The sequence below is a fragment of the Nannobrachium achirus genome, assembly GCF_963921795.1.
Source record: "Nannobrachium achirus genome assembly, chromosome: 17".
Classification (NCBI taxonomy): domain Eukaryota; kingdom Metazoa; phylum Chordata; class Actinopteri; order Myctophiformes; family Myctophidae; genus Nannobrachium; species Nannobrachium achirus.
In genome coordinates, this window is record NC_137824.1 from 28,897,452 (window position 1) to 28,921,207 (window position 23,756).

General features: G+C 42.1%; 1 protein-coding gene across 1 annotated transcript; it reads left to right on the top strand.

The window, feature by feature from the left end:
- Positions 1 to 1,203: 1,203 nt before the first annotated feature.
- vegfba (vascular endothelial growth factor Ba) lies at positions 1,204 to 22,082 on the top strand. Its single transcript, XM_080746339.1, has 8 exons — positions 1,204 to 2,291; positions 7,017 to 7,068; positions 7,382 to 7,578; positions 8,324 to 8,397; positions 8,571 to 8,606; positions 12,111 to 12,185; positions 13,798 to 14,010; positions 17,403 to 22,082. Exons 1-8 carry the CDS (start codon positions 2,214 to 2,216, stop codon positions 17,422 to 17,424), a joined length of 747 nt encoding a protein of 248 aa, XP_080602465.1. The 5' UTR covers positions 1,204 to 2,213; the 3' UTR covers positions 17,425 to 22,082.
- The last annotated feature ends 1,674 nt before the right edge of the window (positions 22,083 to 23,756 follow it).

Below are 23,756 nucleotides of genomic sequence, written 5' to 3' on the forward strand. Positions count from 1 at the left end.
ATAGGTTCAGTCCATGCTGCAGCCATTCTTTTGTTGATATGTCCTTCAGCATCATGCTGTTATAAATATAGTCGCTTAATTCTCTGGTTTTCCAGTTTTGGTAAAGATAAGCTAAAATCCACAACCGATTATACAGTCTGAGCTCATAAGAGTATCATGTGAATTCTGTTTCATAGCGGATTTTGGCATTGTTCTTGCAGTGAGCTTTTCTCTTGTCATCAGCAGCTGAGACCTCAGTAGTAGGAGATAACATTTCCCCGCATAGACCCCCACCACCTTCACCCTCATGACTGTGTGGTGTGTGAGTGCCCTCTTATAACCCAAACACACTTCACTGACAGAGACTGGTGGCGGCTTGCCTCCCCCCACTCACAAACACACACACACACACACACACACACACACACAAGGTTAATGGAACACAAGGTTCACTTCATACTCATGGGAATTGGAGCACCATGACAATTTGGCTGATTTTAGCATTAAATGCACGATTACAGTTCAAGTTAAAATGAGGGATGTCTGGGCACGGTTGTGCAATCGGTGGCGCAGTTGGTAGCTAGAAGGTCCTGGGTTTGATACCCTCTGGGGCCGTGTTCTCTCCTCTGTGTCATCAGTGCCCATACCCTAGGTGGGGTTGGCAAAAGGGCCTTTCTCCGTGGAGTTCGCATGTTCTCCCCATGTCCCCTAGGTTAGGTACCCTCACAAAAAAACATGCAGTAATCCTGGTCTCTATACTGCCTCCCCCTGGCCAGCCTGGGTGCCTCTGTCGGGTGATAAGAAGCGGCTTGGACTCCTCATGTATAGAAGGAAGCATGAGGTCAGTCCGTTGCTCTCCCCAGGTTGGCAGAGGCCTGAGGGAGAGTAGCACCCAGGATTACACTGTCTAATGATTAGACAATTATTGACACCGGATGAAAAAAATAGGTTAAAAAAAATCATGGGATAAAAAAAAAGGATGTCAAGTGTGAGAACCTACTGGGTGACATTGAGATTGAGATATCTATGGTCAAAATGAGCTCAGATGTAGTTGCCTGCCTACTCCATTAATATGTTTGATATAATGTGCAGTTAGTTGCAGAGGTAAATCATTGACCTGCTGAATAATGAATTGAAAGGAGGTCCTCTAGAGACTACACACCTGTGTCGCTAGCTGCGCCCGTCCCATTTTGAAAAAGTTGGCAGTGAAGCGGTTACGCGGTAGTGCGGAGAGTGTCTCATGATTTGTGTTTCTGAAGGGCAAACGAAACGAGGAGAGCGACCCACAACAACTAAAATGAGGAGCCCTTTCTCTCCACACGCCCCTTCCATCTGCGGACACTCATTTCACGGGGGGCATGATGAGTAATGTGATGTCAACAGAGGATTGTATTGTTACAGGATAATTTATGAAGGGACACCAATCATACCATACCTACAGCTGGGAAGATGCGCCTCGAGAGGAAACGTCATCTTTCAACAGAGGCTGCCCGCGTTCTGCCGTGGCGTGACAATGTGCGACACTGCCCCGTCTCGTCTGTGATCCGAAAGCGTCGGGTGTTTTGGAAATGAACGTGTCATGATTTGAACGATTTCAAACTGCACAAGGATTTTATGATCGCGCCACACAGTGAGACAGCCCTGCTGGCCCACGAACCTGTAGTCACGCCACCCGAATCTCTGCATTCCTGGACCGTTTGACGGGATTCTGACCAATAAGACTGACTGTCCCTGACAGGCATTAGAAATAGAGACCAGCGGAGGGTGGTCACTCTCTCAAAGTTGCTATAAGTCTAACCAAAATGTCCATGGAATATTGATTTGCCATGTCCGCAACAAGCAGGTGTTACACTTATAATGCCTGGCTTATAACTTCTCTGTGAGGTAAGCAGTGTCACAACACTTTGTAAAATATAATAGCATAAGTTATAGCAATACTACAGGGAGGTTTTAAGCAGTCTGTTTAGATATTTTCCCAATATTGCCAGGAAACAGTCTTTTTCTTGGCCTTTAAATAGGCATTTTGCCTAATTAATCATTGTAAAGTTTATGGGATTGAGAATGCCACTTGAGGTGTCCCACCGCCAAACAAGGGGAACAGTGGAATGATGACATAGGAATATCTGCGTGTTTGAACTGGCAAGACTGGGGAAGAGGCGAAGGAGACAGACACATTAAATCACCTTTTGGATTGGTCCAAATCTTTTTCTGCTTGCCTCTTGGACTACTGCACGATGGGGATTATGCTGCAAGTTATTCTTGGAATGTTTCAATTCCTGCTGCTCACCCGAATACCCTCATCCCATGCCAAGGTATGTATGTAGCCTATGTATAGCTAAGGCTGTTTGACCCCCAACCTTCTGAATTGTTCAAATCTCACAGCATAATAAAGTTAATTATATGTTTTTCTTTTGCCATATTGCAATGATGCAAGGGTCACCAACATGTCCATACAGTGGCAAAGACTTGATATTGTCTGTGGCAAATTTTAGATTTTCTGTTTTACTCACAATTTAAATGATCTTATTTTGATTCTTAATACCCAATTACTGAATGTCAAGTCCAGGTTTTCTGTACTAGTGGGTGTCATCCCACTAGTACAGTGTCAAAGCACTAGTAGTTGGCCTATAGTGGTTCTCAAATGCTTTATTTGTTACGGGTCCATTTGGTTCCATTTGTACACTCAGGTTCCATTTGTACACTCTCAGAGTTACAGACCTGTTATGGGCAATTAATCAGGGTCCATTTGGTTCCATTTGTACACTCTCAGAGTTACAGACCTGTTATGATCGATCAGGGTTATCTCTTTGTGTTTCTGATATTATTATTCTCCACTCGTGTCTGTGGCAAAAATTGAATTTTGACAAAAATGTCCACGCAAGCCAGCATGGCGATGACCCCTGCCACGATGATACGTGAATGACAGTGTCTGGCCTATGTTTCCTTCATGTAATGCCATTGTCGTGCTTGTGTAGAAAATGTGCACCGTTGTGGTTGTGGTGGAACTTATCCCCCAGGTCATTGACGCCTGGCACTTTGAAGGCTCATGGAATGGTTTAGTCATTTCACTCCAGCCTCCTGTGATGCATAGCGTATGGGCAGCGGGGTATGGCTGGCATACAGTAGGGCCTAGCCTACTGTGAACATTTTGTAACACTACGTACAGTAGTACTAGTGACATATGAGCTGTTTGATAATAATTTGCCAAGAGAACAGCCTCTCTCTCTTTCTCTGTTTTTCTCTCACACACACACACACACACACACACACACTCTCTCTCTTTCAATTTCTCTCTCCCCGCCTCTCTCTCTCTCTCTCTCTCCCACACACACACACACACACACACACACACACACACACACACACACACACACACACACACACACAGAGGCAGACCTACAGTATACAGTATGTGCCTGATTTCTTATTTATGTATTGAGAGACTATCATGAAGTGATGCCCTGAGGCAGCATGGGATCCAGTGGTGACATTGTTGAGCTGTTTCGTAGCTGTTTCGTCATACAGCACTCAGCAATGCATATTTTCCTCCTGTTCTATGACCGGCTGAGATGGTCTGTCTTCTATATTGTATGACAGGTTACAGGGTCTATATAGGCTATATAAACCTGGGTCTTCCTTCTATAATCGTGAGTTTATGCTGGTATATGCTATTGTATCACTATTATAATTATCTCTCGGTGCAACACACCCCCTGTCTCACATACACACACAGTGGTCTTGATCCATCTGTGGTGTGTTTTCTTCTGGGACTGGCTGGCGAAAGAGGGTGTCAGAAACACAACTGCAGATGGTTCAGGCCTGGCACTGTGACAATGGTGTGTGTGTGTGTGTGTGTGTGTGTGTGTGTGTGTGTGTGTGTGTGTGTGTGTGTGTGTGTGTGTGTGTGTGTGTGTGTGTGTGTGTGTGTGTGTGTGTGTGTGTGTGTGTGTGTGTGTGTGTGTGTGTGAGATACAGCTCCTAGCAGATGCCCCCTAGCGATCTGACAGAAATAAAAATACACCAGAGTTGATATTGTATCGATATAGTGATATGAGACTATCGTCTGGGATTTTGCATATCGTAATATCTTGAAGGGCAAAAGTCTCATCATTTCACGATGGGAAACGTTTTTCTTGAAATTCTGTTTTCTGATGTTATCATCACAATGCCATATCATCACATTATATCGATATTAAGGTATTTGGTCAAACATATAATTGATATTTGATTTTGTCCATATCGCACTGTCCTACATAGCCTACAGCTACTATCCCAGGGGATGACATAAAGAAAGAGGAACATAATGTTGCCTGTTGTTAACTTGTCAGTCACAGAGATCTCAAATCGAATTGTTAAATTCCTCCAATCAGGTCATTGCTACTCACAAAATGGCTACAGTCCTAGCTAAACTATCAATGTGGGCCAAACAACTGTGTGTTGTGTGTTGGTGAAGGGGGTGGAGCGGGGATGTTGGGCAAAGTCTACATTCCCTTACAGGTGGCCTTGGTCCCCACACACTGTGTGTGTGTGTGTGTGTGTGTGTGTGTGTGTGTGTGTGTGTGTGTGTGTGTGTGTGTGTGTGTGTGTGTGTGTGTGTGTGTGTGTGTGTGTGTGTGTGTGTGTGTGAGAGAGAGAGAGAGAGAGAGCTATACGATAGTTTCTCTTTTCCCAGCCATGATACCATATTCATTGGTTATTAGAGTAACAGTTAAAGTACATTAAAGTCATGACATATCAAAAAATAATTTAAGCTATCATATTGGAAAGGGTTAGGGTTAGGAATATGATCAATGAGGGGAGCTGGAGATTATGTTGATACAGTACTATATTATACACTTATAGAGCTGTATTATTTAGCAGTGGTTCTCCATATTGCTGATGTCTCTTTAACTAGCATCTTGCTAGCATATCATAACCCAGCCCACCTTTTGAAGAATATAACATTATTATAATAAATGGAGTGAAAGAGTTGCGATTAGTGCCTTCTGAGCAGGTTCGTTTTGAACTGTGGCCAAGATTTCAGCAGGTCCCTGTTGTGATCTCAACGTGTTAAAAATAAAACAGCAAGTGTTGCTTTCAATTCAAAAACAGTTGTGCTAGTCAAGTTTTTGATTAATTAATTAATACAGTTTAATTAATTAATTAATACAGTTTAACACTGTTTTACAGTCAGCAGATGCACACAATGTGTGTCAATGTGTTATCATTAAACAATGTGTTACCATTAAACATTAAAATGACAAAAAGACTTGTTCCAATAACGGTGAATCTCAGAGTTTGTGTGGCCAGTCTATTACACCTATGGCGTACAGTATCTATGACCTATGACTTGGGTAAAGTTTCTGTCCGATTCAACCACAAAAGTATAGAAGAGATGTTGAACAAAATGTTCAACATGTGTGGGACTCACTCTACGTTAATTTAGTGCCATTGTGCACAAGACATGTGGCACTGAGTTTGCAGTTTGCAGGGCAAGTAAATAAGTTTTTTTTATTATTTTGCTTTTTCTCCCCCCGATTTAGTCGTTATGCCAATTGATTCCTCCCCACACACATTTCTGTTTTGTCACTGCTGTTGTATACTACTGACTCACCTGCCAGTGAGGAGCCCCCACTGAGAGGACATAGAGCCTTCGTCCTACTCCTCCCACCCAACACTCCCTGCTGACAGGTGCCACCCCAGCCCATAGGATTACGTGCTGTGTCAATTATCTGATTTAAAACAACTGAGGGTTTGTAGCCGAACCTGCAGGTTTATGGGAGTTTGTTTGAGTTGTGGTGATTGAACACTGCTTCTCCATGTTTAGTTCATCTAGTTGCAAGATTATCTCTAGGCAGACAGACAGACAGACAGACAGACAGACAGACAGACAGACCCACGTACAGTCCTGTTTCAGAGACACGCATACCCTTAGGAATAAATGTACCCTCATTTTAGAAACACTGTACTAGACCATTTAAATGAGGCCAAGTCAACACTGAGACTGAGGGCTGGTGCAAGACAGAGTCAAGAAAGAGACTAGAGATGCTCCGATTGCGATTTTTGGGGCCAATACCGATCACTGATCAACTGGAATCAGTATCCGCCGATACCGATATTCCCGATCACAGCGTCAAATCCATAAATTCTTCCATTTATTTTGTTTACTGTTGCAGCATTTATATATTTAATGATTCTTCTTACAAAACATTGACATTGTATATATATATAAATAAATAATGTATAAACATTAGGAGATGAGAAAGTATCATGAATTGACAACCGTTATATTGCAGGCTGAGGTCCTTCAACACTTGGAATTGTAGGAGTTGAAGCTGGGGTTACATTCAGTCCCACAGATAAATATTGTGAAAATAGCTGATCTAGCTTGTAGATCGGCAAAGCCGATAGAGGCAAAGCCGATACCGATCAAAGCCGATAGAGGCATTATCGGCCGATCAGAATAATTTTAACTTGTTTCCATTGTGGTCTGTGGTCCTATGTATTCAATTCATCAAGACATATAAAGACATACAACACTACACAAGACATCTTAGTCATCAATACTAGAATCAGTTAAAGTATACTTATAGAAAAACAGTGGTTGGGGGGGGGGGGGTGACTGATACTGTACAAAGTCAATGAGATAAAATACAAACAAACAATGTATGTCACTCAATAATAATTAACTATTCAATAATTACACGGTTAATCAATAATACATCTGAGAATATACTAAACCAAAATAACACCACTATATTGATAATTAATTGATAATCCAGAGTCCTCTAGTCCAAATCAAGTAAAACGGCAGCTGAGACCAATAAAATGTGGTCTTGAGACCAGACTTGACAGCTGTAGTTGTAGTAGCAGTATGGTAGAATCCAACTAGAATTAACTCATTTATAATTTACAGCTACATTCTTTCAGTCTCAGAGTTATTAAAGCTGAACATTCGCACGCGTGCGTGTGGGTGTGATACAGAGATATAAAAATACACCTAACGTTGATATTATTTCGCTATCATGATATGAAACTACTTTTATTTCTCCCTCCAGCTCGCTCACTGGCGACCAGCAGACTCCCCAAAGTCCAGAGAGGGACGTGAAGGTACGGTTCCATCACTTCTTCAAAGATCTCAGAGTTGGAGATGTGGTATCCTCATCTCCATTACCCTCTCCTTTGTTTTCCCATTTCTTATCATCCTCACCTTGTCCAATGGCCCCCTCTCTCAATCTGCTCACTCTCCAAGCTATCGACTTCTTTCTTTCTTTCTTTCTTTCTTTCTTTCTTTCTATCTTTCTTCGTTTTCCCTTATTTATTTTTATTCCATCCGTGCTCTCTCTCTTTCTTTATCCCTGTCTCTGTCTAATTCTCTCTCACTCTCTCTCTCTCTCTCTCTCTCTCTCTCTCTCTGTCTCAGTTCGTCGGTGGTTGGAGGTGTACTCTCGGAGTGGCTGTGAGCCACGGGACACTCTCGTGGAGGTGTGGCAAGAGTTGCCGGGGGAAACCCACCACCTCTTTGTCCCGGCCTGTGTGTCGGTGAGACGCTGCGGAGGCTGCTGTGCCGATGAGGCCCTGGAGTGTGTGCCCTCACTCACACACACACTCACCATGGAGGTGTGTACACATTCACATACAGATATGCATGTTCATGCGTATGACATGTAGATATAGTTCATCGATATGCGTGTACATCTCCTGAGATATAACTCATTATTCTCAACATATTGCCTGAGAATATGCCCATTTGACATTGACCTTTATTGTGACCTTCAAAGACCTCAGAGCTGAAGATGTGGTATCTTCATTTCCATTACCCTCTCCATTGTTTGCCCCTTTCTTATCATCCTCACCGTGTCCAATGGCCCCCTCTTCCAATCAGCCTATTGCTCACTCTCCACCATATTTCTTTCTTTCTTTCTTTCTTTCTTTCTTTCTTTCTTTCTTTCTTTTCCCTTTTTTGTGACCTTGACCTTTGTGACCTTGGCCTTTGACAGTTTCAACTCAAAATCGCAGCCTACTGATCATTCCCAAAACGTTTTATGAAAATCCCGCTATCCGTTGTCAAGTTATCTAGGAGCTCAAACAGAGTCATACACTGTCATGCACTGCTAGCCTAGCTGGAGCTAGACTTCATCCCCACACATGTTAAAACCTATGGTTAAAACATGGAGGGGATCTATACGCAGTTACTAGTTAGCTGCATAGTACAGGTATATAGGCTAGCCCCAGGCTAATGCACTGCGGCAGACAGAGTAATAAAACAAAGAACAAAAAGGCGAATGTATAAACACATGCATGTAATAATGGTGAACGCTGAGAGGATGCTTGAATCTATGTAACTATTTCCGGCCTTCTACAGCTAATGAGGACCTCCTTCATGAAGCATGAACTCATTGAACTGCCCTTCATTGAGCACAGCCAGTGTGAGTGTAGGTGAGTACCCATTAAAACACCACAGGCCCACACTGTATGCTGGACATGTTGTTTACCATCTACTGTACACAGTAAGAGTGTTAATTTAACTCTATGTAAAAATGGAACCTTACAGGTCCATTTTTAACACTGGACCTTACTGTGCATCCTGACACAGTTGTCTTTATGTGTAGAGTAAAAGAAGAGCTCCAGTCACCAACCACAACAAGGTAAAGCTTTACCCCTTACATTCTGTGTGTGTGTGTGTGTGTGTGTGTGTGTGTGTGTGTGTGTGTGTGTGTGTGTGTGTGTGTGTGTGTGTGTGTGTGTGTGTGCGCGCGCGCGTGCGTGCGTGCGTGCGTGCGCGCGCGCGTGCGTGCATGCATGTGTGTGTCAATCGAAGACATCGCATCCATGATGCAGTTGTTTATATCACCCTGTAGAGGGGATTCTGACACTGATGTTGATGATGACAGAGCAACCAGGGGAGTGTTCATTTTTTAGGCATATGGCACTTGTGATTAGAGTCAACGACAAACTGAACAACACCACAGCTCTCGTGTAGCTCAAGGGAACTCATGAGCGATTCGTTAAATGTGCCAGCGGCTGGCTATGGTATTCAACTGGATCCCAAAGTGGGTTCCAAGGATGCTCAGGGATCCTTTAGAATGAGTTAATGTATCTTAAGCAACAAGATGAATGAAATGAAATAGTTTAATTTATGTATGTTTTGCATGTAGAATTTGTTGAGAAAAAAATGACACTAACTCATTTTTATGTGTGAAATTACTTTTGTGATGTTATCAACTATTGTGATTTTAAAGACGCACTGCAACGGAAGTGCTACACTTGTTACACTTCCGTATAGTGACGCATTTCCTATTGAAACAGGCCAGGAAGGCAGGACATAGCGCTGTGCGGTGAGGACAAACAAGGAGGCGGGGAAAGGGGGAGCCACACACACCAGTGCAGTGAACAGTGGCTTGGGGAGTTGTTGAAGTTGAAGTAGTTGAAGTTGATTGACACAGGCACCTGTCAATCATTCTGACCTCATGAATTATTAAAGGAGTAGTTCACCCCCAAAATTACTTTTTTTCTCTTGATTACTCACAAAATGGAGACTTGAGTTCATTACTATTTTATGTATTTCTTCAGTTCCTAAGACAATATTTTAATTATAGTAAATTTAGCTGGGTCCCCATCCGGAATAAATGGGGGTACATTTATTGTAATCAAATTATTGTCTTAGGAATGCATCAAAAAAACTAAAACAATTATTGAACTCAAGTATCCATGGCATGAGTAATCAATAGAAAAAAAGTCATTTTTAGGATGAACTACTCCTTTAAGTAGAGTCAACATACATCATCATGCATGACGTCTTTGTTTAGGGCTGTAATTGTTTTGTTATAATACACAAACACAGGGATTTATCACTTTTTTTGGCATCTACTGTTAGGTATGGCCATATTATCACTACCGATATGCTCTAAAAGTGTGAAAAACGTATTTTAAATTTCACTGCGTCTTTAACCGGCTCAATTGTTGGTCAGACGACAGCCACGGTCAAATCTTTCTTTTCTTTTCGAGTACCTGTAACTGCTTGCCATGCCTTGGAGTATCATGTCGTAGATAGCTATTAGCTACAAGGAAATATACAAGATAAAAGCCAGATATGTTAGGGAATGACTGATTTATCCTGTGTGCTTCAATGCACATCCGAGTTTTGCAACTAGGTCTGAGTCCGACTGAGGCCAGGTGTGACTTAAATCAGCTGTCCACCATCTCACAGTGCTATACAGTTTACATTATTACTATTTACTAATAATAATGAGCGACAGTGATGTGGACATCAGGGATGATATGGACAATGGACATCAGGGACGTGGACATCAGGGAACTCCATATATGGGCATAAAGGGATTCTGTTAGTATGACATCACAGTGAAGCCAGAGTGTGATGTTAGAGCAGCAAACCCATTCTGGTAGAGTGGTTCCCCTTACATCACAGTGACATCAGAGCATGATGACATCATGATGAAACATTTTTATAACAAAAATCTACACGTCTACACACGGACAAGCTGTGACATTTCTCATGATAAACTTCGACCTTCGGTCGCAAACAAATATATACCGTCATAGTAATGCATGTAGTGCAAGCTTTTCTTCACACTGTTGAAGTAAGCTCAGAGAGTACAACATGACCTTGAACTCAAACTACCATTACACCCCATCAACCCAGCTCATGGGATGTAAGCAGACATTAACGCTTAAATGCAGAGTCTAGAGTGTTCAAGCAAACAAGGAAGATCAGCAGACAGAAACCCTGGGTAAAATGGTCTAGGTCAACTGAAAAGAGGAAATGGGAATCTGACAACGCTTATTTGAAAATAGCATTAGACGGTCTGTTTTGTCTGTTGGCTGTCTGTGTGCTTTGCAAAGTTCACAGTGCAATAATCAACTCATACCTAATTATGTATGCAAGAAAGGTGTTGACCTAAAGCAGGGCTGAAAATCAAGCCTATGCACTCTGGAAGTTGATTCTTGTGAATTTTCGACACATCCAGCATCAGTTTATTCAGTTTGTCATCAAGGCTAATGTCAGGTCAGAGGTGAAGGGCCTCTGTCATGTTCTTGTTTGTTTCTAAGAGTGCTTTGTTTGTGTATCATATGATGGCATAGATAAGGTTAGAAGAGGTGGGTGGTCATGTTGAACTGCTAAACAAGCCATCTCAAGCCAAACACGACCAGTCATCACGTCAGCCTTTGTCTAATGTGTATCGATTTGGTGTTTGGGGATGGTGACCACAGTGGACAAGTGTTTGAGAACCCCTTGCAGAAGCCATCGTGTGAAGGATAATGGTAAAGGAAGTCTACTGTCTTAGAGATGGCCACACACTGTCCAGTGTCAGCTAGTGTTGGCTGAACAGTGAGAGACGGGCATCATTTTCAGGATCTCTAATGTTTGTTTGCATGATACATTCTGGCAGGTCCAGCAAAACATCTGATTGCATCTTTAATGTTTATGTCCCCAGGCTTCCTGTTATGATGTGGACGTAAATGACTGAAATGTGTGTGCTTGTGCGTGTACATGTGCACTTGTGCTTAGAGTACATGTACTTACATGTGTGTGAGCCAAAAGGTTTGTGTGTGTGTGTGTGTGTGTGTGTGTGTGTGTGTGTGTGTGTGTGTGTGTGTGTGTGTGTGTGTGTGTGTGTGTGTGTGTGTGTGTGTGTGTGTGTGTGTGTGTGTGTGTGTGTGCGTGCGCGTGCGTGCATGCCTCTCAAAGAGTTGTCATCTGTGTGACTCCAACCCAGTATCCCCTGGGTCATCCCACATCCTGTTGTCGCCATAGAGACGATATTATCTTCCCTGCCAGGTGCTCTCTACTGATTGATGACACAGACTCATGCACCCATGATGATAACAAATTAGAAGTCCACACAAATTAGTCCACATTACATGCTGAAAGACAAGACGTAGGCAGTATCGGTACACTCTATGTTCAAAGCCAGTCAAAATTATTAGTATAACTACAAAGGTTCAGCTTATATTGTTGGAAATAAAAATCCATATTGCAGCTTTGTGTGTGTGTGCACTTGTGCATGTGTATGTGCATTGTGCATGTGTGTAACTGTGTGTTGATTGATTTGGTTTGTCTGTATTCAGATGTTCTGTACAGCACCTGATAGTTTATCATTGTCTAACCTTCCTCTGTCTCTGACTTCCAGGCCCGATCCCAAGCCAACAACGAAAGGCAGGAAAAGGGAGAGGGGAAAATCCAAACGGAAGAAAACCAGAAAGATGTAGGTTGAGACCCCCTACCAGTGGTGCATTGGTGATTCAATGTTTGGGGGGTCGCTTATCTAGAGACGTCCCGTGCACGTTGCTCAACACCTACTATACAGGTCTATTGATATGCATATAGGCTCGCTTCTTTGTCAAAACACCCTGTTGTGACACTAAAGCGTTGACGAGGTGAACTTGGGGGGTTTTCAATGCATGTCCGTTTGCGTGAGAGGCGAGACCCCTGCTCAGAAAAGATATGGGGCGGCGGGGGCGCACGACCCAAGACTAATTCAACAATGTACCGGTACGTACCACACATACTGTAAATTGAGGCCTTTGAACCATTTGGAGGCTAACATTCAATGGGAGGGAACTTGTTTAAGTGACTACTACATTGGAATTTCATGCCTGTAGGGAACGGGAACACAGGCATTGAACACAGGCAGCTACACTTCTACAGTACAAGATTGAAAATGTACTATTTTACTGTGAATAATTGGGACTGCAAAGGGGGGGGGGGGGGGATAAAAATCGTTGCTTTCCCTTTCTCTTTTTCTTCTGCTCCGGTCATAACTATTCTGTCAGTTCATTTCCGGGCCCACCAGTCAGACTTCACCCCGTTTGGAAGCAGCATCTCTCAAGCCCATCCATCACTCAGACTGGGCCCCATTCAGGCTCTGGCAGGTGTGAAATCTTGCTAATTTGCTGCGGTCAGTGGGACCTGAACAAAGATGGCCTCTCTCTGCCTCATTAAGTTACTTTATTAAAGGCATTGGCCCCCCAGGCCTCCCAGAAGGGCCGAGGCAGGACCAGGCCCGTTTAATGAACTCACTGCACTGACGCAGGCACCTTTCTCAGCCTCACAGAGAATTAAGAACTTCTAGGGGCGGGGTCATAGGCCTCATGGGTATCTTACAGTCTACACAGCCATGGCAACTGACAGAGGCTGGGTCTCAGGTCTACGGATGGGACTATAAAAGTCACAATTAAATAACCGTAGATGCTCAGTGTAATTGTGTAAAAAAGGACCTGCAGCCTACCGGTACATGGATGTTTAAACATGTAGCCTTACTTCCAGAGGCTACAGATACAGAGCCAGATAGAGAAATGGACAGTGACAGCTCTGCTATAGGTTATAAAAAGGGAGTATTTTCGGAGGTGAAATACCGTAGCTTTTTTCTGCTTCACCCAGCAGATGGCTGTTCAGATGGCTCAGATAAGCACTCAGGAGGGGATCGCTGTTAGGGGTTAAGTGTCTTGCTCATGGACACTTCGAGACTTCATCTGGGTGAGCCGAGGGTCGAACTGGCAACCTTCCAAATTTCCAGATGCCCTCTATACCTAGCCTTGCGTTGCCAGACTCATTCACACTGCATGGGCACGGCAGGGGGGGGGGGGGGGGATGAGGCAGTCTGGCAACGCGAGGCTACTCTATACCCACTCACCTATGGCCGCCATAAATAATAAAGGAACTCTTAAGCCTAATTTATACTCCATAGAATAACAGATTTTGGGTAGCTCCAGGGCCTCTCCAGTGGTCACTTTATTCCAGAAGTGCATTACCAGATTGATTTCATTTTTAATGAAAGTGCTCCACTGCTAACCAAGCCTTTCTTAACTCCCAACCAGGACCTCTGCTCTTCCGAGCCCTCCTCCCCCAACCCTCATCCCTCCAACTCCACCTCCACCTCCTCCCACCCCATCTCCGTCACAGGGGCCTCGCTGCCCACCTTGCCCGGGGAGGAAGTGGGCGTTAGAGGTGGGTTCATGTCGATGCCGCTGTACCATCACCCCTGAGCATTGCAGCCAAAAAGGCAGGAAGCTCAACCCCCACCATTGCAGGTCAGTTCATACTAGTAAGACGCCTCATGGCGACATGCGACCAATTCTTGCCATCTGGCCAGTGATGTATATCGGACCAGTTACCCATATATGGAGACCCATGCATGATAGTCAACAATGTTATGTCAAAACATGCCCATATATGGGTATTACCAAATATGGGCATTCCCAGATATGTCCTTAATATTGATGACATTGGGACAGGGATCTCCATATATGGGCATAAAACGTATGTTAATTAGTAAAGCCAAGCAGGGCACTTGGCGAGTTAGGGCCTGGGTTTGATGCCTGGGGATCTCCATATATGGGCTTAAGGAGGTATCCTATCAGGGCATCATCTCGGAATGCCCATACTGTATATGGACATTTTATTTATTTTATCCGTTATTAATATATATCCATTTACATATTAACCCATTAACGTTTTCGGGGAAGGTAGGATGTAAATCAGAGTAAAGCAGGCTCTTGGGCCAGTTAGGGCCTGGGATTGATGACATCAGAAATCTACATATATGGGCATAAAACGGATTTTGTTTCTGGGAATGCCCATATATGGACCTTTCATTTTATTTTATCCTTTATTAATCATATGTATCCATATGTATACAATATATTGTATGCCCATACATGGAGATCCCTATCTGAACCAGCCACACAGATATGGGCCATGGCTTGGCCATCTATCCAGTGATATATATCGATGACATCAGGGATCTTCATATATGGGCATAAAAGAGATTCTGGGGAATACCCATATATGGACTTTTACATAGGTGATGTCACCTGTGATATCACCTGTGATGTCACAGTGACAAGGGAACAACCAATAGACTGTAAAATGTGTACTTACTTACTGACTGACTGACTGACTGACTGACTGACTGACTGACTGACTGACATTTCTCATGGTATACTGCGACCTTCGGGTCGCAATCAAAAGTCACTTTGGGTTTTTTGTGGCATCCGGAAGAATCATTACAAGCATTGCATTTGTGATGTTGTAGTGGATAAAACGTCAATTGTCTATATGGACCCACATCACCCCTCTCACATTCAGCCTTCCTACTTCCCACCTTAATCATTTTGTTTTTTACTGAGGCCAGTGTGAAAAAAGGGGAAACGGAGCCTCTATTACCAAGCCCCCTGGACCACAGGGGATTTTTTAAGCATGAATGAACTAGCGACCAAATCTGGTATTGCAAGCTTCTATATGGTCACAAACCCTAGTATCCATGCTCTAGTCTAGTCTATTGGCACCAGTGTTGGTGTCAACCCAGAAGAGAGTGTACTTCCAGACGAGCATGCGCTGGGTGAGCAACCTTCATTGAAATTAATGCCTGGGGATATTCATCAGTCCTCTGGTTTTTGAGCGGTGGTAAACCGCTCCATAGAGTGGCTGTGCGTGTGTCTGTAGCCACTTTTTCCTCAGCGTTTTGCCATAGCAATGTGTGTGTGTAGCCTGTATTACATCACCAATTACATCCTAGACCTATTATATATCCTAGTCTGAAGACGTTATGCAAGCACGACCACCGCTCACTTCACATTGGGTGTGATTTTTGGAGCGGTGAAAGCGCTCCCAATAGACAGGTATGTCCGTGGGTATGTGGGTGGGTGGCTGGGTGGCTGGCTGGCTGGCTGGCTGGCCGTGTCCGTCCGTAGCCTGGCAATACCTTGAGTGGCCACACACAACACACTAGTTAAAGGAGGGGCGCTGTTTTGTGCAGGCCAGGCACACTCACCACTCACTCACACGCGCACGCAACACACACACACACACACACACACACACACACACACACACGCACACACAAGCACATAGAACACAGAATCAAAAACAGATCTAGAACACATAGAATCAAAAACATAGATCTAGAACACATCGAATCAAAAACATAGATCTAGAACACATAGAATCAAAAACATAGATCCAGAACATATAGAATCAAAAACATAGATCTAGAACACATAGAATGTAAAAACATAGACCTAGAACACAGAATCAAAAACATAGATCTAGAACATATAGAATCAAAAACATAGATCTAGAACACATAGAATCAAAAACATAGATCTAGAACACAGAATAAAAAACATAGATCTAGAACATATAGAATCGAAAACATAGATCTAGAACACATAGAATCAAAAACATAGATCTAGAACACAGAATCAAAAACATAGATATAGAACATAGAGAATCAAAAACATAGATCTAGAACATATAGAATCGAAAACATAGATCTAGAACACATAGAATCAAAAACATAGATCTAGAACACAGAATCAAAACTAGACCAGGTCAACCTGGTTGTGCCAGACCCCTTGTCTGTCATCATCATTTATGACATCATGCCTTTTGTAGGCATGTCATCATCATGTCATCATCATATATACCCTTTATATAGAAAACCCGGACCGACATTTGCTTATGTAGGCCTACCCATTTCATGGGTCTGGCAAACATAGATATAGAACATAGAGAATCAAAAACATAGATCTAGAACACAGAATCAAAAACATAGATCTAGAACATATAGAATCAAAACATAGATCTAGAACATATAGAATCAAAACATAGATCTAGAAAATATAGAATCAAAAACATAGATCTAGAACACATATAGAATCAAAAACATAGATCTAGAACACAGAATCAAAAACATAGATCTAGAACATATAGAATCAAAAACATAGATCTAGAACACATAGAATCAAAAACATAGATCTAGAACACAGAATCAAAAACATAGATCTAGAACATATAGAATCAAAAACATAGATCTAGAACATATAGAATCAAAAACACCATATAGAATCAAAACTAGACCAGGTCAACCTGGTTGTGCCAGACCCCCTGTCTGTCATCATCATTTATGACATCATGCCTTTTGTAGGCATGTCATCATCATGTCATCATCATATATACCCTTTATATAGAAAACCCGGACCGACATTTGCTTATGTACTATGCTTATGCCTACCCATTTCATGGGTCTGGCAAACATAGATCTAGAACACATAGAATCAAAAACATAGATCTAGAACACATAAAATCAAAAACATAGATCTAGAACACATAGAATCAAAAACAGATCTAGAACACAGAATCAAAAACATAGATATAGAACACATAGAATCAAAAACAGACACACACACACACACACACACACACACACACACAGGGTATAGCTGCTCAGATTCACCGCTCCACTTCGAACCGAGGTTTGATTTTTATATATAGGACTGAACATTGGTCACATGCTGTGCTGCACTGTATCAGCCAAAATCATTTTACCCCCTTTTTTGCCTTCATTTTTATAGAACGTTGCGTTAACTGCTTTGTTCTCCAAAATGATCTAAACCTTGTCCTATGTTATTACTTGTTCCAGATGTGATGCCATGAGACGGTGATCTATCAGTCCACTTCACTTCAACCTCTTGCTGATTCATCATCCATCCTCTGCAGCAGTGTTATGGTTCATAGAGACTCTTGGACATTCATTACCTCAAACTAAAGGACGTACTGGGGATGAGCCCTGAATAACTAAAGGATGTACTGGGGATGAGCCCAGAATAACCCATAATGCTACACATGCAGCTTTGCAAGCTGAATATAATTCTACATGTATAGTGTGTACATACAATACACAGTGTTAATGGCCGTGTTTGTATACATGTGCAGTCAAAAACCTTCTCTGCTGCTTCTGTCAATCCACAGACTCATTTTTGTAATCCAGAAGTGGAGTGACTGTTGGGCAGCATGTTGATGACTTTGACAAATATATGGAAGTGGGTGGCATCTGTGAGCAAGGCCTCTGAGTCTGAACTACAATATCCACAACACCGTCTGATGTTGCCTGGAGATTGGAATACGTACGGAGCCATGGATTTGTGAGAATTCAAAAAATGGATACAATGATGATTATGCCATGCAAGAACAATGTGGATAATGATGACATGGCTGGGTGACAATGATGAAGACGGCCATATAGAGGTATCCAGAATGTTCATTCTTTAAAAGGAGCCTGTTGAGAAGTTGGGGAAAGTACTATGCTGAAGCGAGGGACAATATATGGAGTGAACATGGATGGATTTGGAAGACTAGAGCTAACAGATCATGTGGCGATTGGACACAACACACATACAGTATATGGGTGTTCATATTCAGACACAGACACACATGCACTCATAAGTCATGTGTGTTTAGCATGATGGGGCGTCAACTTGCATCCGTATGTGTGTGGACCTATAGTTGAGCTGAAAGCAGGACTGGGGTGTATCTGTGTGGTCCCAAGCTCACTGAAAGGCCCACATGGCCATATCCCGGCCGCCAGTCTCCTCAGTTTCATTCAGCACATATGGCCATAGGCTGGCTCTCCGATCCGCTTTCTGTCGTTTGTTTAACTTGGGCCTTTTGTCTCCATCTCCTCCTCAGCTCCCCGACTGAAAAGCAGCCGTTTGCCTCGTCAGGGCAGTGAGGGGAATGACAATAATGAGGCCTGGCGCCTGTCCACTGCTTCACACACACACACACACACACACACACACACACACACACACACACACACAAACATTCACACTTACAAAGACACACAGCCAATATTAAGTGTGACTGTGAACATAGACCCAATCTCTCACTTTCTCTTCGAGAGCAGTCACATATTTACCCAGTACATACAGTCACGCGTAATGTGAATTGAATTCAAGTAAACATAAGCTTTTCTTTTTCCGCACCACATCACGTGTGCAAATATGCCAGGTGTTTGTATTCTGTTTTTCTTTGTGACGTCGTAAAGCAATAGTTATTGTATTGTACACTTGGTTTTTTCTATTTTGTATTTCATTGTAATTCTGTCCTGTTGATTGAAAGATGTTTTATAATGCAGAATGTTTCTTTGTTTTGTTTTTGTTTATCTCTAATCCGTTCGCATAAAGACTCACACTGGGTGGCCGACTGTGTACACACTGGCCGTCTAAACCTATACCCAAATGTATTGGATTTAAACAGAGACGGCTCTCATAAGCCACAGAATGGGAGACTATATACATTATAATGTGTAATTCAAATAATCAGCCGAGCAGTGTTGTCTGTGGTGCACGGAATCCAAGCAAATACCCGTTCCCAGTGAAGCTGAGGGAAAACATGTCTGTTTTTGCTGTTTGGTAGGGCCGGGACGGAAAGAGCGTTATTCAGTTGGAACATGACTTGTTTATATTCTGACTGAATCTCACGTTTTGTTTTTTAAACTGCATGTCGGTTCATGACTGGAGGGCTGCTGGTTGGAAGGTGGGGGATTTGAACCATGACTGTGTCAGAGAGAGTGAGGGCTTGGAACCGGTCAGCAGAATTAGCTACATCCAGAGCTTAATTGATGTGAACACATCATAATGGCAGATTGAGATATCTCAGCATTAAGAGTTCTGCACCAAGGCAAGCAATGGGCCATGCTTCATTTTAGGGCTTCAGGGAATCTCAAGTGCAGTCCATAGTCTGAAAAGCAGTATCACAGTAATAAACATTTATTTCGGTGACCTGTATGTTAAGCTCAGTTCCTTAACTCTATTGTGATTAGATCATGTTTTTCATTTTTCAAGTTCATTGATGTTAAGAGAATGGAGGGGGATTTATTTTTGTCATTTAGGTACAAGCAGCGAAATGTTAGCACAGAGACTGTGCTAACACAACAAGATAATAAAACATTAAAAAGTAATAATTATGGGTGTAAGTAAGTCAGAAATAGATGAAACAGAAATAAAGTTAACGTGGAGGTAGAACGGCAGGTAATGGTAAACCTCTTAAGACAGGTATGATATCTTTAGTGTCAATCGTGCAAGAGCAGAAGGCATAGATGCAGCTTTAGCAGCAGAGTAAAATGTGCAAAATCAACCCGGAATGCAAGATGCCTTAATTTATAAACAGTGTACCAATGTTCTGTTATTCCTGGTGGGGCATTGAACATACTGGTAAAGATTTGGCATTTTTAGATTAACCTGATTAAAAATATCACATAACCATCAGTGCAGCATTTGAATGCTTGATTTATATTCCGTTTATTTTGTTGTGCTGTAGGGACAAAGCTGTATCTGTGTTTGCCTGCTTTTGACATTGATGCAGATTTCTGCTGTGAATTTCTGCAGGGGGTAATGGGGCGACATAGGATGGGGAGGTATTCTAGGTCTGCTTTACATGATCGTGAGAAATATTTAATTGCCCAAGGATTACAGCTATTATTATTTGTCACGGATTCTTCTTGTCATAAAACAGAGAAGTGATGATTGGTGTTTGATATTTGATGTTTGATGTAACTTTGTCAATCAATTTTTCAATCACTACCTCTTTCTTATAACACATTAACACCCAAGTATTAGAGCACTGTTGTTACGTTCCTTTGTCAAAGATTATAGTCGTTTTTATTCACATTTGGCAATAAGCACAGTCCCCGGCATATAGAGATTAGTCTACTCTAGTTGAGCAGCAGTAGACTTGTGGTCAGGTATCATCAGTTGGACTATTGAGATTATACAGAAGCCTGTAAATCTATTTTCTCAACAATCTGAAGGAAAACGTTTATTCTTTGAGGTGAATTGAATTTATCCTCTGACCAGACACTGTGTGTGAGCCTGGAACAGGAGTTGGTTTCTCAAAGCCTTTGTAGCCTTAAACCTGAAGAGTAAGATCATTTGATGTTTGTTCCTCTTGTTGATTCATAAACATCTGTCCTTGCGCAAACGGTTTCATTTATAGAATCATCTATATTAACATAACGACTTAATCCCTTTAAACCCTATATTCTTAGTTGACCGGGGTCCCCCAGGGCTCTATAAATGGTCTTGGTCCGCTCCTTTTTTACTTTACGCCCTACACCCTCGCCGAAAATAGCCAATCTAAAGCTCTCAACGCATTGTGAGCTTTTAGATCTGACATTTTCATTGAATGTTCGCCCCAGAATAGGGAGACTGGGTTTAAAAAGCTGCTTAAAAAGCTCAATTAACATGCCTTTTACCACAGTATATAGTTTCATTAGGTAAAGACGTACTTTGGTTGGAAATGTTTTGGGAGACCACAGTCCCTGAAATTCAAGTTGAGATTGCACTGTTTGAGATTGCAAAGCACATATTGGTCCATGGGAGAACCTTTAGTTGAATACAGACTCAAAGGAGCAAATAAACTGCAATTGCGAAGCTCTATTTATTCAGTACACTGTACATGACATATCAACAACATTCCATCTAAAGGAATTGTGACATTGAGCAGTCTGGAACCTTTTTCAACCCCCTGGGAAACCAGTCATTACTTCCTGGAACACATTTTGTATTACTAAATAATGTTTGCCAAAAATACTGCACGTTGAGAACAACACGGCGCTGTTGTTCTCAACAATATTAACAACGTCAGATTATTAAACATTTTGTAGCTAATGAGGCCACCAGATTGATATGAGAATCTCACAAGTCCTTTGAGATACATGGCTCCATGGAGATATTAATCTATCTTCATATACCGTTTGAGTATCTATTATCAATGTGCTTTGTGTCACTATCTACATGCACAGTAAAATCCCAGTTTTCACTTAACTCCGAAGAGTGTACAAATAGAACCAAGTGGAACGTTAATGGTCTGTCTCATTCCGTTTGTTCACTCTTCAGAGTTAAATTAATATTAATGATTTTACCGTGTACATTGTATTGTAATGGTAGTGCTATGGTAGCCTCCAGTGTCTTAGTAGATTTTAGACACCCCCTGTTAAAGTGCATAGCATTTTATAATATATAATAACCAGCTGATCTTGTATATAAAAGTGTATTTGTAACTTCATTTCAAATGTACATTCTAAACAAATATTTATTTCTACAAATACATTGTACTACTGTAACCCATGTATAAAGAGACAGACTACACTCTTTTTTGCTGCTATGCCATTTGTGCCCAATATGACATGTATACGTGTACAACAATGCAGTTTTATGTTACATTGTATTCATGGTAATTAATCAGTTCATTGCCCATGTTAACCTGTTTCCTGCACCGTCAAAGATATCAAAAATGATAACGGGACACAATCGTGATGTCACAAATGATAATAAAGGAAATTACTTATTTTTCATAGAAACTTCTTGTTTGCTCATTTTGGCTGCTCGTGCATCATCCATGAAAACTGTTGGGCACCTAACAGAGGTAGATTTTCTTAAAGGATTATAGAAGAAAGCAAAAAAGTGACAACTTAAACCTGATTAATATATATATATATATATATATATTGAAGATAAGATAAGATTTCCTCCACATTCAGAGGTGGAGGAAATATTAATAAAATGGTGGCAATTGCCATCCCCTGGAACCCGTGGCCTATGCCGTAAAATCGTGTTAACATAAATAACACTCAGCACTTTACACGTAGGATGTTTCTTTGTATCGTTCTATCTAGGCTGATGTCTTGTTAACAGCTCCCCCCCAAGCCCCATCTATCTCTCTTTTTTTAATTTCCCATTTGACGGTAATGAAAGATAAACAGGCGTTCTGATTAGAGTGCCACCCTGGGAGTTTGGGGACAGTGAGTGCGTGCGTGACTGACGTGGTGTTATGAGACATAATATTGTTTCTCCTCCTCTGCTCGATTCTGCTGAGTCATGAGCGTCAAGTACAGACCATGTTACCGATGTGTGTGAAAGCGAGGAAATAAGAGAGAACATATTGTCTCAGTGCCTACCTGTTAGTTTTGCTAACTGCTGCACCTCTTCTCATTCCAGGTGGCGCACTGAGGTCTGCTGCTGATGATGACATACAGTATGTTATGTTATGCTGGCAGTAATATAGTATTCTGTCCCCGGGTTACCTTTTGAGATCAGAGCAGACCCTATATTATGGGCTATTCCCTATTCATGATAATTAAGGCCTGACCTAACACACAACTATAGATTAAACGGTGATAAATGTGTCTCATTGCAATTAACGCATAGTGATGGCATGCATTTTATGATTGCATTTCCCCCCTTTATGGTACCTTGCAGGTTGCATGGTGTTTTGGAGAGGAGGAGAGGAGAGGAGAAGAGAGGGCCAATGCCAATCTGGGGAGGGGAGGGTTGTCTGCTAAATATAGCTGCAAGATTTAGGAGACATGCAGCCAGCAAGGGATGTAGATGGAGAGAGACAGAGTGTCAAAGCGAGTGAGTCATCCATAGCAGACAGAAGGTGTATATCTGTGTTCATAGTGACCTACACTCATTAAAGGGCTACATGGTAGGTATTAGAGAAGTATTAGAGAATAATGGGTGAAAGAACTATGCTAAGACCCTGATATAGGGCTCCCTTGTTTGACATTATCTTTTGTTCTGTCTGTCTGTCTGTCTGTCTGTCTGTCTGTCTGTCTGTCTGTCTGTCTGTCTGTCTGTCTGTCTGCCTGCCTCTAGCTCTCTTGCCCCTTCACTCCATCACTGTCACTCTCTCTCTTTCATTCTTTACTCTTATATCAGTGGCCAGGGGCTTCCTGTATTTTTCCACCTTGCTTTCTCTGTGTATGGAGTTGTGTTTTTCTAACGATAAAAAAACTCCAGCCATGTTTTCCTCCCTGCTTTGTAGCAGCAGCTGTGTTGAAGCAGGTACTGGACGCTATCTGGACTGCAAACGTGTGTTGTTAGATGGTATCTGAATGTGTGTGAGAGCGTCTGTGTGCGTGCGTGCGTGCGTGCGTGTGTGTGTGTGAGGGAATGAGTTAAGGACAGAGAGACTAGAGTGAGAGAGAGAG

Bases quoted from the DNA above. Each gene is read 5' to 3' on its own strand.
- vegfba (XM_080746339.1), top strand. From the start codon at position 2,214: ATGGGGATTATGCTGCAAGTTATTCTTGGAATGTTTCAATTCCTGCTG. The intron at 8,607-12,110 runs GTAAAGCTTTAC...TCTGACTTCCAG, and splicing joins CAGTCACCAACCACAACAAG to GCCCGATCCCAAGCCAACAA. The intron at 12,186-13,797 runs GTAGGTTGAGAC...ACTCCCAACCAG, and splicing joins CGGAAGAAAACCAGAAAGAT to GACCTCTGCTCTTCCGAGCC.